The following is a 12,283-nucleotide window of genomic DNA, read 5'->3' on the forward strand; positions in this document are numbered from 1 at the left end:
AAAAAAAAAAGAGTTTCAGTTGCATCGCTCTACGAATTCATTTAACAAAAACAGGTTGGATAAAGAAATACAGCCAGTTAAAGGAATGTCATCAAAGTAGCTGTCTCTGTCAGAGACTCCTGTAAAGCATTCAGTTATTTATGATCAAAGCCATAAACTATAAATGGGGAAAAGGCAGGTATTACCATCATGACTCCAATTTATAGCTCATATGTACATGAAACCTAAGAGCCTCTTAAATGAGTGGCAGCCTGTGAGTTTTTGCAAATGTAAGCAGTATAGATTTTGCTAAAAGTTTAGAGTGATAGAATGGTTCTGTGAATTAGGAGACGGCTGGCTTGCAGGCAAAATAAAGAAACACTGTAGGAGTCAAAATACCGAGCAGTAACGCTAACAGATGCAATAAGCTAAATCAACCCCAATCCTGTATAATAAAGGGTAAATGTTGGAAATGATGAACCATGAACCTCTACATGAACTCAGCTTCAAAGAGGACTCTCTCGATTTTCATCCTGACATCTGTCTTTTTGGAAGGGGCCAGTTTTTTGAACATTTTCGCCAGGTTCATGAAGTAAAACTCGTCACAGTCCTGTGGTTTATCCAAGTTCACTTGCAACATTTTGTGCTGTTTGGTCACAAGTGGCACTTCTTTCACTGCAGCATTGCCGTCGCTCGGTCTGCAAACTAACAGGATGTCCGACTTGCTGCTGCTGCTTCCCTCCCCTTCGGTTTTACTCTGAGCATCCATGGGGACATCTTCACTCTCACTTTCATTGGGCCCCTGGGTAGAGAAGAAGTTTTTAAAAAAAACACAGAGAAATAGAAAGCTAGTCATCTACTGAGGAGTCCCATACATTTTTTTTCTGTTTCTTCACTAACACTGATGAAGGGTATGTACACGACCGTTGTAATAGAACCAGTGGGTGATAGGTTTGTCACAATACTAAAATTTCAAACTCAATATCAATAATATCGATGGTTTGCAGGAAATATTCAACACCATTTAAGAAATCAAGGGGATAAAAAAAAAGACAAATCAGTAAAGACAATTAAAACATTTTAAATAACATGAAAAACTCCCCATTTTTAATCTTAACCATGCTTCCGTAGCAGCATCACAGATGCTGGTTAAAGAGGTTTGCAATAAATGCAAATACAACTTAACAATAGCATAAGGCTATATGTGGTACTATTAGGTTAGATACGAGTCAAACGACTCGGCTTGCCACCTGCATTCAATTCTAAAAATCTAAATATCCATTGTTTGAATAAAAAATAAGAATGAAAGCACAGAGGTAAAATAGAATGGTTTTATATATATATATATCAAAATAGATGTAGAAGTTTTAAATATATCTAGTTTTTATCATTTTGTTGCATTTAATAGCTTAATAATTTAAATCACAAGCCATTCTTTCTCTAACGATTTATGTTATTATTTATGAGCCATCTATTTATTTCTCTAACCATTCCTAATTATGGTACGATTGGCCCTTCATACTTCACCTACTAAATTAACTGATATGTTTCTCCATATTACTCTGAAATACACTGTGTGCAGAATTATTAGGCAAGTGAGTATTTCGACCACATCATCCTTTTCATACATGTCCTACTCCAAGCTGTATAGGCTTGAAAGCCAACTACCAATTGGTAAATCAAGTGATGTGCATCTCTGTAATGAGAAAGGGTGTGGCCTAATGACATGAACACCTTATATAAGGTGTGCTTATTTATTAGGCAACTTCCTTTGGCAAAATGGGTCAGAAAAGAGATATGACAGACTCTGAAAAGTCAGAAATTGTCAGATGTCTTCCAGAGGGGTACAGCAGTTTGGAAATTGCCAAGCTATTGAAGCGGGATCATTGCACAATCAAGTGGTTCATGACAAATAGCCAAAGGGGGCGCAAAAAGCGTGTTGAAAAAAAGAAGACGCAAAATAACTCCCCATGAATTGAGTAGGATCAAGCGTGAAGCTGCAGGGAAGCCATTAGCCACCAATTGTGCCATATTTCAGAGCTGCAACATGTCTGGAGTGCAGAGAAGCATAAGGGGCTCAATACTCAGGGACCCGGCCAAGGTAAGGAAAGCCAAAAAAAAAGACCACATTTGAACAAGGCAAAATGTCAAGACTGGGCCAAGAAATATCTGAAGACTGATGCCTCCAAGGTGTTTTGGTCTGATGAAATGAGTGAGTCTTGATGGGCCAGATGGATGGGCATGAGGCTGGAGGGCAGCAAGTTCCTTATTGACTCAGACGCCAGCAAGGTGGAGGTGGGGTACTGGTATGGGCTGGTATCATCAAAGATGAGTTAGTGGGACCTTTTCGAGTTGATGATGGAGTCAAGATCAACTCCCAGACCTACTGCCAGTTTCTGGAAGACACATTCTTCAAACAGTGGAACAAGAAGTCGCCATCCTTCAAGAAAAACATGATATTCATGCAGGAAAATGCTCCGTCACACGCATCAAAATACACCACAGCGTGGCTGGCCAGAAAAAGTCTAAAAGGAGGGAAAAAAAATAATGACATGGCCCCCTTGTTCACCTGATCTGAACCCCATGGAGAACCTGTGGTCCTTCATGAAATGTGAGATCTACAGGGAGGGAAAACAGTCCACCTTTCTGAACAGTGTCTGGGAGGCTGTGGTGGCTGCTGCATGCAATGTGGATCGCCAAACAGATCAAGACACTGACAGAATCTATGAATGTAAGGCTTTTGAGCATCATGGTGAAGAAAGGTGGCTTTATTGGTCATGATTTGTTTTTTTGTTTTTCAAATGTCGCAAATGGTTTTTTTTCTGAATTTTGGGTTGTTATATTGGTTTACCTGTTGAAAGTAAACTAGTGAGATGGGTACATGTATATATATTTTTTTCATTATGCTGCCTAATAATTCTGCACAGTAATATTTACCTGCACACACAGACATCCTCATAAAATGGCCAAATCTAGAAAAAAAAAAAAAAACACACCAACTTCCAAAAATAAAACTTTCATATTAAGGAGACTTTTGGGTTGATTGAGAACACAATGGTGGCCCAATAATAAAAATGCAACTTGCCTAATAATTCGGCACACAGTGTAGTATAAATGCAACATTTTAAAGCAAAACTGATACGGAGGTGAGGAGAGGAGAGGAGAGTGAGCTGGCCACCCCAAAGATATTGCTGTTTTCCCTGTAGCTACTAACAGATAAATTTAGTCCTGTGTTTTAGATCGTTTTCATTTTATAACGTCCAAATGGCTCCAATATTCCCCGATAACAGGATGCACTTACACTGCTATCACTTTTGAAGTTTCTTGTGTCCAAATGACTTTGTTCTACTTAAGACTGGAGCTTAAGATTTAGTTTGTCGGATTTTAAGTGTAATACTTTGTGGTATTTCATTAATATGTACTTTCTTTTATTAACTTAACCATTATTCCCATCATAAATTCAAGTGTCTCCTTACACCTCTTTTTCTCATCTTTGTATATCCCCTTTCTTTTTTATAAAATTTGTATCAATATTCCCACGAAACCTATAACTTATTTACATTTCCTACAGCTTTACTGGCCTTGTATACATACAATGATACAAGAAAACAACTGTTAAGCATGGGTATGTCAGAAACCATTCAGACAGGTGTGAAATTGTGAGCATGTAATCAGGTAAAAAAAATCCTCAGGGTATTTAAACCTTTGATTAGGGTTATTTGAGTGGTTTCTGTTTGATTTATTTGTGACTTAAATAAGGTAAAGAAGGTTGGATTAATCTTAAAAACAGCAAAAAGGAAAAATCCCTGCATATGTAAAACTATGAGTGTAAAGGTAAACTGACAATGATAATATTCTAAGATGGTATATCCATTATCTTACCATAAAATATGAGGACATGTCTTTTTCAGGATCGGCTCTGGCTCTGTTAGTTAATAAAGTTTCATCCTGTGGATTATCTGTTCTTTTTTGCATCTTTTTGCAGAACTCCACATGTCTGTAGAAATCAAGCTTGCCTCCCAGCATGGCTATGCAGTACAAACAGTGGTAATGTGGTCGTTTGGCGCAGTCCAGTCCACATCTGTGGATGGTGTACCCTGAAACATGATGAACATAGGTTTCCTTCAATAAAATATTTAAATCATTATCTTAAAAGCAAAAAAAAAAGAAAATAAAAGATTACCTCCAAGTTGACAGGCCTTTTTCAGGTGAAATTCTAAATGCACCATGACTTTGGAGCGCTTTGCAGGCTTAAAAAAGGCCGGTGAGCAGAAGGGACAATGATACGTCCCTGGGGGGCAGCAGGTCATACATTTCTCCATTAAAGGGAAGGCAGTCCCTCTCTGGATGGTTATGTGAAGCTTAAAATAAATTAAAAAACGGGATTAACATCAACATTCATTCTAAATAGTGTACTAATGACAGCATTACCAAGGCTAAGCAGCAACTAAAGTAGCCTATGTTGCCTGCATACACCATTAATTAGCATAGCGCATGATAGTTTAGCATCCTGTTTGCACAGCATCCCATGCTATACAATGCACCAAAGCAAAGAATCATACAATCAGTCCACATTTCTATCCGTTAGGTAACGTTTCTAAGCAGCTAGCAGGACAATAATCGACCGCTTTCTGGATAAAATGCATCTTTTCCACAGTAACATGTATATAACAAGTAAAATATATGACCATAGAAAAGAAAAGAAACCAAGCTCAGACTTAATAAAAAGCATGTTTAAGTACTTCTTGAGCTTCACCGTCTCCCATGTTTTCCAAAAGTTGTCCTCGCCTGCTTTCTTTCTACTTCTTGCAATTTTTTTCACCAGGACTGCCGTCCGACTGAACGATTCAGTGCCGCCACCCTCTGGTCCGGAGGGTAACTACCCTTCGTCTTTCTTCTTTTGTAATGTTATTTTGTGATGGCGGTTTGCAAACAAATTGATAGTGCATTACCGCCACCTACTGGTATGGATCGTTGAACAAATTGACAGTAAAAATGTCCCCACTTTCCTTGGCTGGTCCCCTAATAAAGACTTTAGCTACGCAGCTCTTTCTGAGTGGAATATTTTACAAAGAAACTGGAAGTTGACTGAGTTAATATCTTTAAATGCTTTTAAGTTGAATGTGAAAGAATTTGAAGCAGCCTCAATGATCTGTAATTGTTTTTACTTGATATGTTTTTTTATTTTTTATGTACCTGTCATTTATTTGAATGTATCTATTTTTAATGTATCTTATGTAACTTTGCTGCCTCTTGGCCAGGACTCCATTGAAAAAATAGGTTTTTTTTATCTCAATGGGATTTTTTCCTGGTTACATAAAGGTTAAATAAAAAATTAAAAAGATTCCTTTTTTAACATCAATCTTTGTACTAAAATATTCTGTTATGATTCGTTGACATTAAGATCTAAGGAGAAGTGCCTTTTATCAGGTCAGACCCTGTAATTTAATGAAAGCGTGGAGTCAGAGTGAAAAAATATGCATGCCCAGGAGAAGGGAGACACTCCAGTGGCTGGAAATTGGCTGCCATTCGACTGGCATTTGACTGGGAAGGGCCATTTTGAATGGCTGCTACTAAATATTAACCAATAAACCTACTTTCCTTTATATATTTAATATAGTAAATCAATGTTATATATATATGTAGCTAATATAATCACTATTTATCCCATATTGTCTAAAACTTTTATGTTGAGCTTGATGCTCCTGTTCTTCCCTCCATCTCCAACTTTGTAACAATGGTTTACCAACTGACTTCTTTGAGTCCAAAAAACTTTTCGGCTCCTCTGGCAATGATTCTGAATTTCTCATTTCATTTCTCATTCAGGTCCCACTGTTCAAAAACGAATCATAAAAATAAAGTAAAAATAAAAAATATTTGACTTACCCCAAGATCTTCTTCGTCTACCGTTGGTCCCAAAAGCGTCGGTACAGCTGCCCTTTGCAGGTATAGTTTCTTGGGAGACTTTTTTCGCAAACCAGTCGACTGAACATAGTCTTCTCGCCGAAAATGCAAGGCGCAAACGCGATGGTCAGCTTCCCGAAGAACATCCACAGGTGTGTTTGTGTCGAACCCGAGAAATAACAGCCACAACTGTAGTCGTTCAGGACTGTGGAAAGGAAGTCGATGACAGCACCTATTATAAGGGATTTTCCCGCAGTTCCTGACAGCACAAATCCTTCCCATCTTGTTCTTGTTCTTCTTGTTCTTCTTCTTATTCTTCTTATTCTTCTTCTTCTTCTTCTTCTTCTTCTTCTTCGAGTTTTATGGCGGTTGGCAACAAACTGTTAGTAGCATTACCGCCACTTACTGGTATGGAGTGTGGTTCGTGATGGTTTAAATATTGATCCTGATACATTCTACCCTAACTTCTTCTAAACATACATTCACACATTCACACTTAAAAATATAAACATATTTGTGCACAGCTTTGTATATCATTCCTTCACTCACAAACACACTTACTATAATTAAATTCTATGGAATAATTTCGTTTTCTTTAGAAATCGAATAATTATTTGTATGTGTTTACTCCCTAAATTTTTCCTCAGTATATCTAATAAATTAACCTTCTCCTTAATGTCTTCAAACTCTCTTCTCATATATCTTCTCTCTCTTTCATATTTATGACATTCTAGTATAACATGTTCTATGGTTTCATATTTATCACAGAAATCACATTTGCCCGTTTTATGTTTTTGTATTTTAAAAAGTGTATAATTAAGTCCTGTATGACCAAATCTTAACCTTGTTATCACTCTTTCCTCCTTTCTATTTCTTCTTCCATTTCTTCTTTCTCCTACCATCTTCTGAATTTTATAAAACCATCTTCCTGTTTTATCTTCATCCCACCTTTTTTGCCAAATTTCCATAAGTTTCTCTTTAATAATACTCTTTCCTTCTGATTTACTTATTTTAACCATAAAACTAATAGAATGTTTAATTGCCCTTTTTGCCATTTTATCTGCCCTCTCGTTTCCCTCTACCCCAATATGTGCTGGAACCCACACAAATGTAACTATCAGCCCCATGTTTCGTATTCTGAACAGTGTATGATTTATTTCTAATAAAATGTCCATCCTACTATCTGTTTGGTTATTTTTTAAACTTAACAATGCAGAACTTGAATCTGAACATATTATTGTTTTTAATGGTTTTATGTCTTCTACCCATTGTAACGCTAATAATATTGCCAACATTTCTCCTGTGTATACTGATAATCCATCTGTAATCCGTTTTCCTATTTTTATATTGAATTCTGGTACTACAAATGCTATTCATAGTTTCTCAGTTATTTTTGATGCATCGGTATAAATTTGAATATATTGATGATAACTGTCTAAATGTAACTGTACTAAATTGATATCTACCGTGTACGATTTATCTTGTTTCTTTTCCATTAGTGACATATCTACTGTTGCTTCTGGTAGAATCCAGGGAGGTATAATTGATATTGGTGTTGTTTGACTCATTTCTAAACTATTCATTTTAAATTTTTTTTATTTTATTTTCAATTGTCCATCCAAAACTCCTCATTTCTTTCTTTTCTTTTTCCCAGCATGGATTTAAAATGTCCAAAGTTGGGTGATCCCCATTATTTCCTTGTAAATTTAACCAGTAATTGATTTCTAATTTCGTTCTTCTTAAATCTAATGGCATTTCTCCCATTTCTATTTCTAATGCTGCTGTTGGTGTGGTTTTAAATGCTCCAGTACATAATCTTAGTGCCTGATGTTGGATAATGTCTAATTTGGTTAGATGTGTTTTAGCTGCTGCACCGTAAACTAAACAACCAAAGTCTATGTTGGATCTTATCATACTTGTGTAAATCTGTTTTAGTGATTTCCTATCTGCTCCCCAGTCACTGCCAGCCAAACATCTCAAAATATTCAAGATTTTCTTACATTTATCAACAACTTTTTGTATATGTATATGCCATTTTAATTTTTCATCAAACCATAATCCTAAAAACTTTATACACTTTACCTGCTCTAACTCTTGTTTATATAATTTTAATTTTATTTCCTTGTTTATTTTTTTCTGAGTAAATAACATTACTTTCGTTTTATCAACTGAGAATCTAAATCCCCATTGCAACGCCCATTTCTCTATTTCAATAATAACCTTTTGTAATTTTTTAACAATAAAATCAACATTTTTCCCTCGTTTCCAAACAGCTCCATCATCTGCAAATAGTGAACACCCCATGTCTTTTTCAATATCTTTAAATACATCATTTATCATAATTGAGAACAATAGTGGAGTTCCATTTTCTACTTTATATTTTCCTGAGGTAGTTTCTCCTATTCTAACTTGTATTTTCCTACCTGTTAAAAAGTCTTTAATCCATTTAAATATTCTCCCTTTAATACAAAACTTGTATAATTTAATTAATAATCCATCCACCCACATCATGTCATATGCCTTTTCTATATCAAAGAATACAGCCACTACACTTTCTTTATTTACTTGTGCTCTTCTAATTTCGTGCTCTAAACAGAGCGTTGGATCGTTAGTGCTCCTCCCTTTTCGAAAACCACTTTGATATTTTGATATATATCCTTTACTATTTAGATAATATACTAGTCTATTATTAATCATTTTTTCCATTATTTTACATAAATTAGATGTTAAGGCTATTGGTCTGTAGTTTTCTGGGTTTGAATGATCTTTTCCTGGTTTGGCTATTGGTATTATAATTGATTCCTTCCAGTTCAACGGTAATTTTCCCTCCTCCCAAATTTTATTATATAGTTGTAATATTATATCTTTAGATTTTTCACTAAGTTGCCCTATCATTCTATACCAGATTTGGTCTTTACCTGGTGCTGTGTTTTTTGTCTTTTTAAGTGCATTGTTCAATTCAGTTTTTGTAAACTCAACATTTAACAAATTATTTGTTTCTTCAACGCTCTGTATAAAATCTTTATATTTAATTTTTGTATTTTCTCTACCTTTTCTTCCATTTTCACTAATATTATTTGAACTATGAATTTTACTAAATGTTCTTGCCAATATTTCAACTTTATCTTCATCTCTTATTATGTTTGTATCATCTATTTTTAGAACAGGATAGTCAAACTCTCTTTTTATACCATTCATTATTTTGATTACCTTCCAAATTTTTTCAATTTTTGTTTCTTTCCCTATCGTATTACAGAATTTTTTCCAATATTCTCTTCTTGCATTCTTTATAGTTCCCCTTACTATTGCTTGTTTTCTTTTATAATCAATAAAATTTTTATAAATTGGATTATGTTTGAGTGTCTTAAATGCTTTATTTCTTAACTTTATTGCTTCTTTACACTCATTTGTCCACCATGGAACCATTTTCTTATCATTCTTACTCCCTGATTTCTTTATAGAATTATCTGCTGCTTCCATTATTATTTTACCAATTATTAAATTTAAATCATTTATATCCATACTCATGTCTACTTTTTCTAAGTTTATTTGACTCAAATATCTAAATTTAGTCCAGTCAGCCTTATTAAAATTATACTTTTTCCCAATTTTAATATTCCTATTATTTAAATTTAGCCCTACTCTTACTATTATGGGGTAATGATCGCTACCTATTGTAGATTTTTTATCAATAAACCAATCACAAATACCAGCTAAAACATTTGAGACAATTGTTACGCTTCAGATTCGAACGGGAAGCGGAAGTTTATAAGCGGTTGTGATGTATCGGAAAAAATAGTTCTGGGATTTACAAAATGCTAAATAAAACAAGACAGGAACGTTTTTTCTTCACAAAACTTTTTTTGGAACGTCATTGAACAGCGCTGACGACCCGGTGAGTAGCATATTTAAAAAAAAGAACGTTTAAGGTTGTTTTAAGGACATTATCGGACATGCACTATGCAAGCCATTCTGAAGCAGCCAGGGGGGGATTCTGCATGAGCCAAATAGCAGAGACAGGACCAATTGTCAAAATTTTGGTGTCGATCATTCGATTTCATCCTGGACACTACAGAAAAGGGGCTAAAAGTGTTAAAAACCGGAATTTTCCTTTAAATTGAGTTTCTCTACTGTTGGAGTGAAATGATCTTTCTTCATTTTGCTTTTGTGCCTGATTCTGAGTTTGATTCATTTCTCCTGTCCTTTGTCCTTAAGCTGTCTTCACTGCTTCTGCATAGCTTATATGTTCTGTTGGTTTAAAGTGTATTTCCACTGCTTTCTTTCTCACCTCACATCCTCCATGGTTAACTCTGTGTTGGCCTCCATAGTTGCAGCACCTTACTTCAGCTTCTTCCCTGCATTCCTCAATTCTGTGTTCTTCTTCACATTTTGATCACCTTTGCTTTCCCCTACAAACTGCTGCCATATGTCCATAACGCTAACACCTGTTGCACCTGAGTGGATGCAGAATAAAAGGCCTAACTGGGAAAGTCATGAAACACATTTTGATCCTTTCTGGTAAAACTATCTCTGCAAAACTATCAGCAGTGATGTGCTTGCCACCCTTTCCCCTTGCATGTTTTTATGCAGTCTCTGTATCTTGTTAACCTTGCCTCCAATAATGTAATTTTCTAATCGTTTTAAATCCTCATTAATTGATACTTCTGTTATTAATTGATTTACGTTATTGGTCTCACATTGGAGAAATTTACTTGTTACATAAGTTCAAATATATTAAAGAAGAAGAATGTGCCAAAGGAAGACAAATGTGTATCAGATAAATACAGTTTATACAATGCGTATATATAAATATATACATACACAAATATATAGTAGGATCATTATACAGGGTTATTGCACAGGTTATTGCATATACCCTGGTATGTTGCAATATTCCGCAGATGAAATAAGGAAATTTCAGAAAACTCTTTGATATGGGATTTAAATGACAGGTCCTGATCAAAAATAACACCAAGATTTGTTACTTTATTATCGGAAGTCAGTTTAATCCCATCCAGATGAAGTGAATGACTAATCAGCTTATTTTCCAAAGACTCTGGTCCAAAGACTAAAACTTCTGTTTTGTCTGCATTCAGAAGCAGAAAGTTAAGAGTCATCCAGTTTTTTATGTATCTATGTAATGGGTTAGCTTCATCTGGATTTATAGACAGAAATAGCTGAGTATCATCAGCAGAACAGTGGAATTTAATCCCATGCTGTCTAACAATTCTACCAATTGTGAGCAAATATATAATAAATAGAATTGGTCATAGCACTGAACCCTGGAGCATGAAGAAGATTTATAACTAGAAAATTTCTAAAGAAATTTTGAGGGGGGCCACCTACTGCCCGTCTGGGTAACTGGGCCAATACGGCCCTGGCAAGTGACATTGGGGCTCCCCAGACCAACTGCTTACGCCTTTGAGGGCTGCTGAGGGAAGGAAAAAGGGCGAGGTCATGGGCAAAGAGAGCTGTGTGCGACTTGTGCTGAAATCTGGGAAATAGACGTGCACAGCATATGATGCACAAGGGTAATATGGGTTGTCCATATTGAACCGCAGTGGGTAAAGCGCAGTTGGCGGGCTCCGCCCGCCTGCTAGGAGCCCTTGCAGCGATGAAAAAAATCACAAATGGCGGGCTCCGCCCGCCTGCTAAGAGCCATTGCAGTGATAAAATCACCTTTGGCGGGCTCCGCCCGCATGCTAAGAGCCATTGCAGTGATGAAATTACAAATGGCTATGAGCAATATGCCAGAATGTATGAGTGTGTATAAAGAAGAGGCTTTTATTCTGTAGAGTCCCTGTAGTGTTATTTTGAAAGTCTATCATGGATGTGCATCAAAAGATGGGTCATGCCCAGCAGTGATATAGAATCCATTTTCAAATGTTAAATCACTGGTTTTCCATGTTATTAGGTGAATAGCTGCTGTATTACAGAGTAAATGGGAGACTTTTATTGTGAAATTTGCTCTGGGGTGTGTTTTGAAAAGGTCACTAGAGTGTAATAAAAACAACCTGGAAGAGTTTGGGTCATAATGTTGAGCCATTTGCATCAATTATTGCATTAGTATAATCTAGAGGCTTTTATTTTGTAGGGTCCCTGGAGTCTTATTTTGAAAGTCCAACACAGTTGTGTTTAGAGAAAATGTTAAGACCCAGCAATGATAGTTGATGACTTTCCAATCGTCAAATCACTCTTTTTTTCCATGTTATTAGGGCAGTAGATGAAGAGGAAATGGGAGGCTTTTATTTTGAAATTTGCCATAGGGTGTGTTTAAAACAGTTTCCTAGAGTCTATTCTCTAAAATGGGGTTGAGTTTGGGTCATAATGTTGAGCCATATAGGGCAATAAATATATGTAAAAAATATAGAGGCTTTTATTTTGTAGGGTCCCTGGAGTC

General features: G+C 35.8%; 1 protein-coding gene across 1 annotated transcript; it reads right to left on the reverse strand.

Annotated features, from left to right (window-relative positions):
• LOC119799097 lies at positions 1 to 6,220 on the reverse strand. The gene is made up of 4 exons (XM_038308831.1): positions 5,866 to 6,220; positions 4,163 to 4,340; positions 3,862 to 4,076; positions 1 to 781 (listed from the first exon to the last, which is right to left on the reverse strand). Exons 1-4 carry the CDS (start codon positions 6,163 to 6,165, stop codon positions 470 to 472), a joined length of 1,005 nt encoding a protein of 334 aa, XP_038164759.1. The 5' UTR covers positions 6,166 to 6,220; the 3' UTR covers positions 1 to 469.
• Between the last annotated feature and the right edge of the window lie 6,063 nt (positions 6,221 to 12,283).

Source organism: Cyprinodon tularosa, unplaced genomic scaffold (genome assembly GCF_016077235.1).
Source record: "Cyprinodon tularosa strain WSP-4 unplaced genomic scaffold, ASM1607723v1 ctg649, whole genome shotgun sequence".
Lineage (NCBI taxonomy): Eukaryota > Metazoa > Chordata > Actinopteri > Cyprinodontiformes > Cyprinodontidae > Cyprinodon > Cyprinodon tularosa.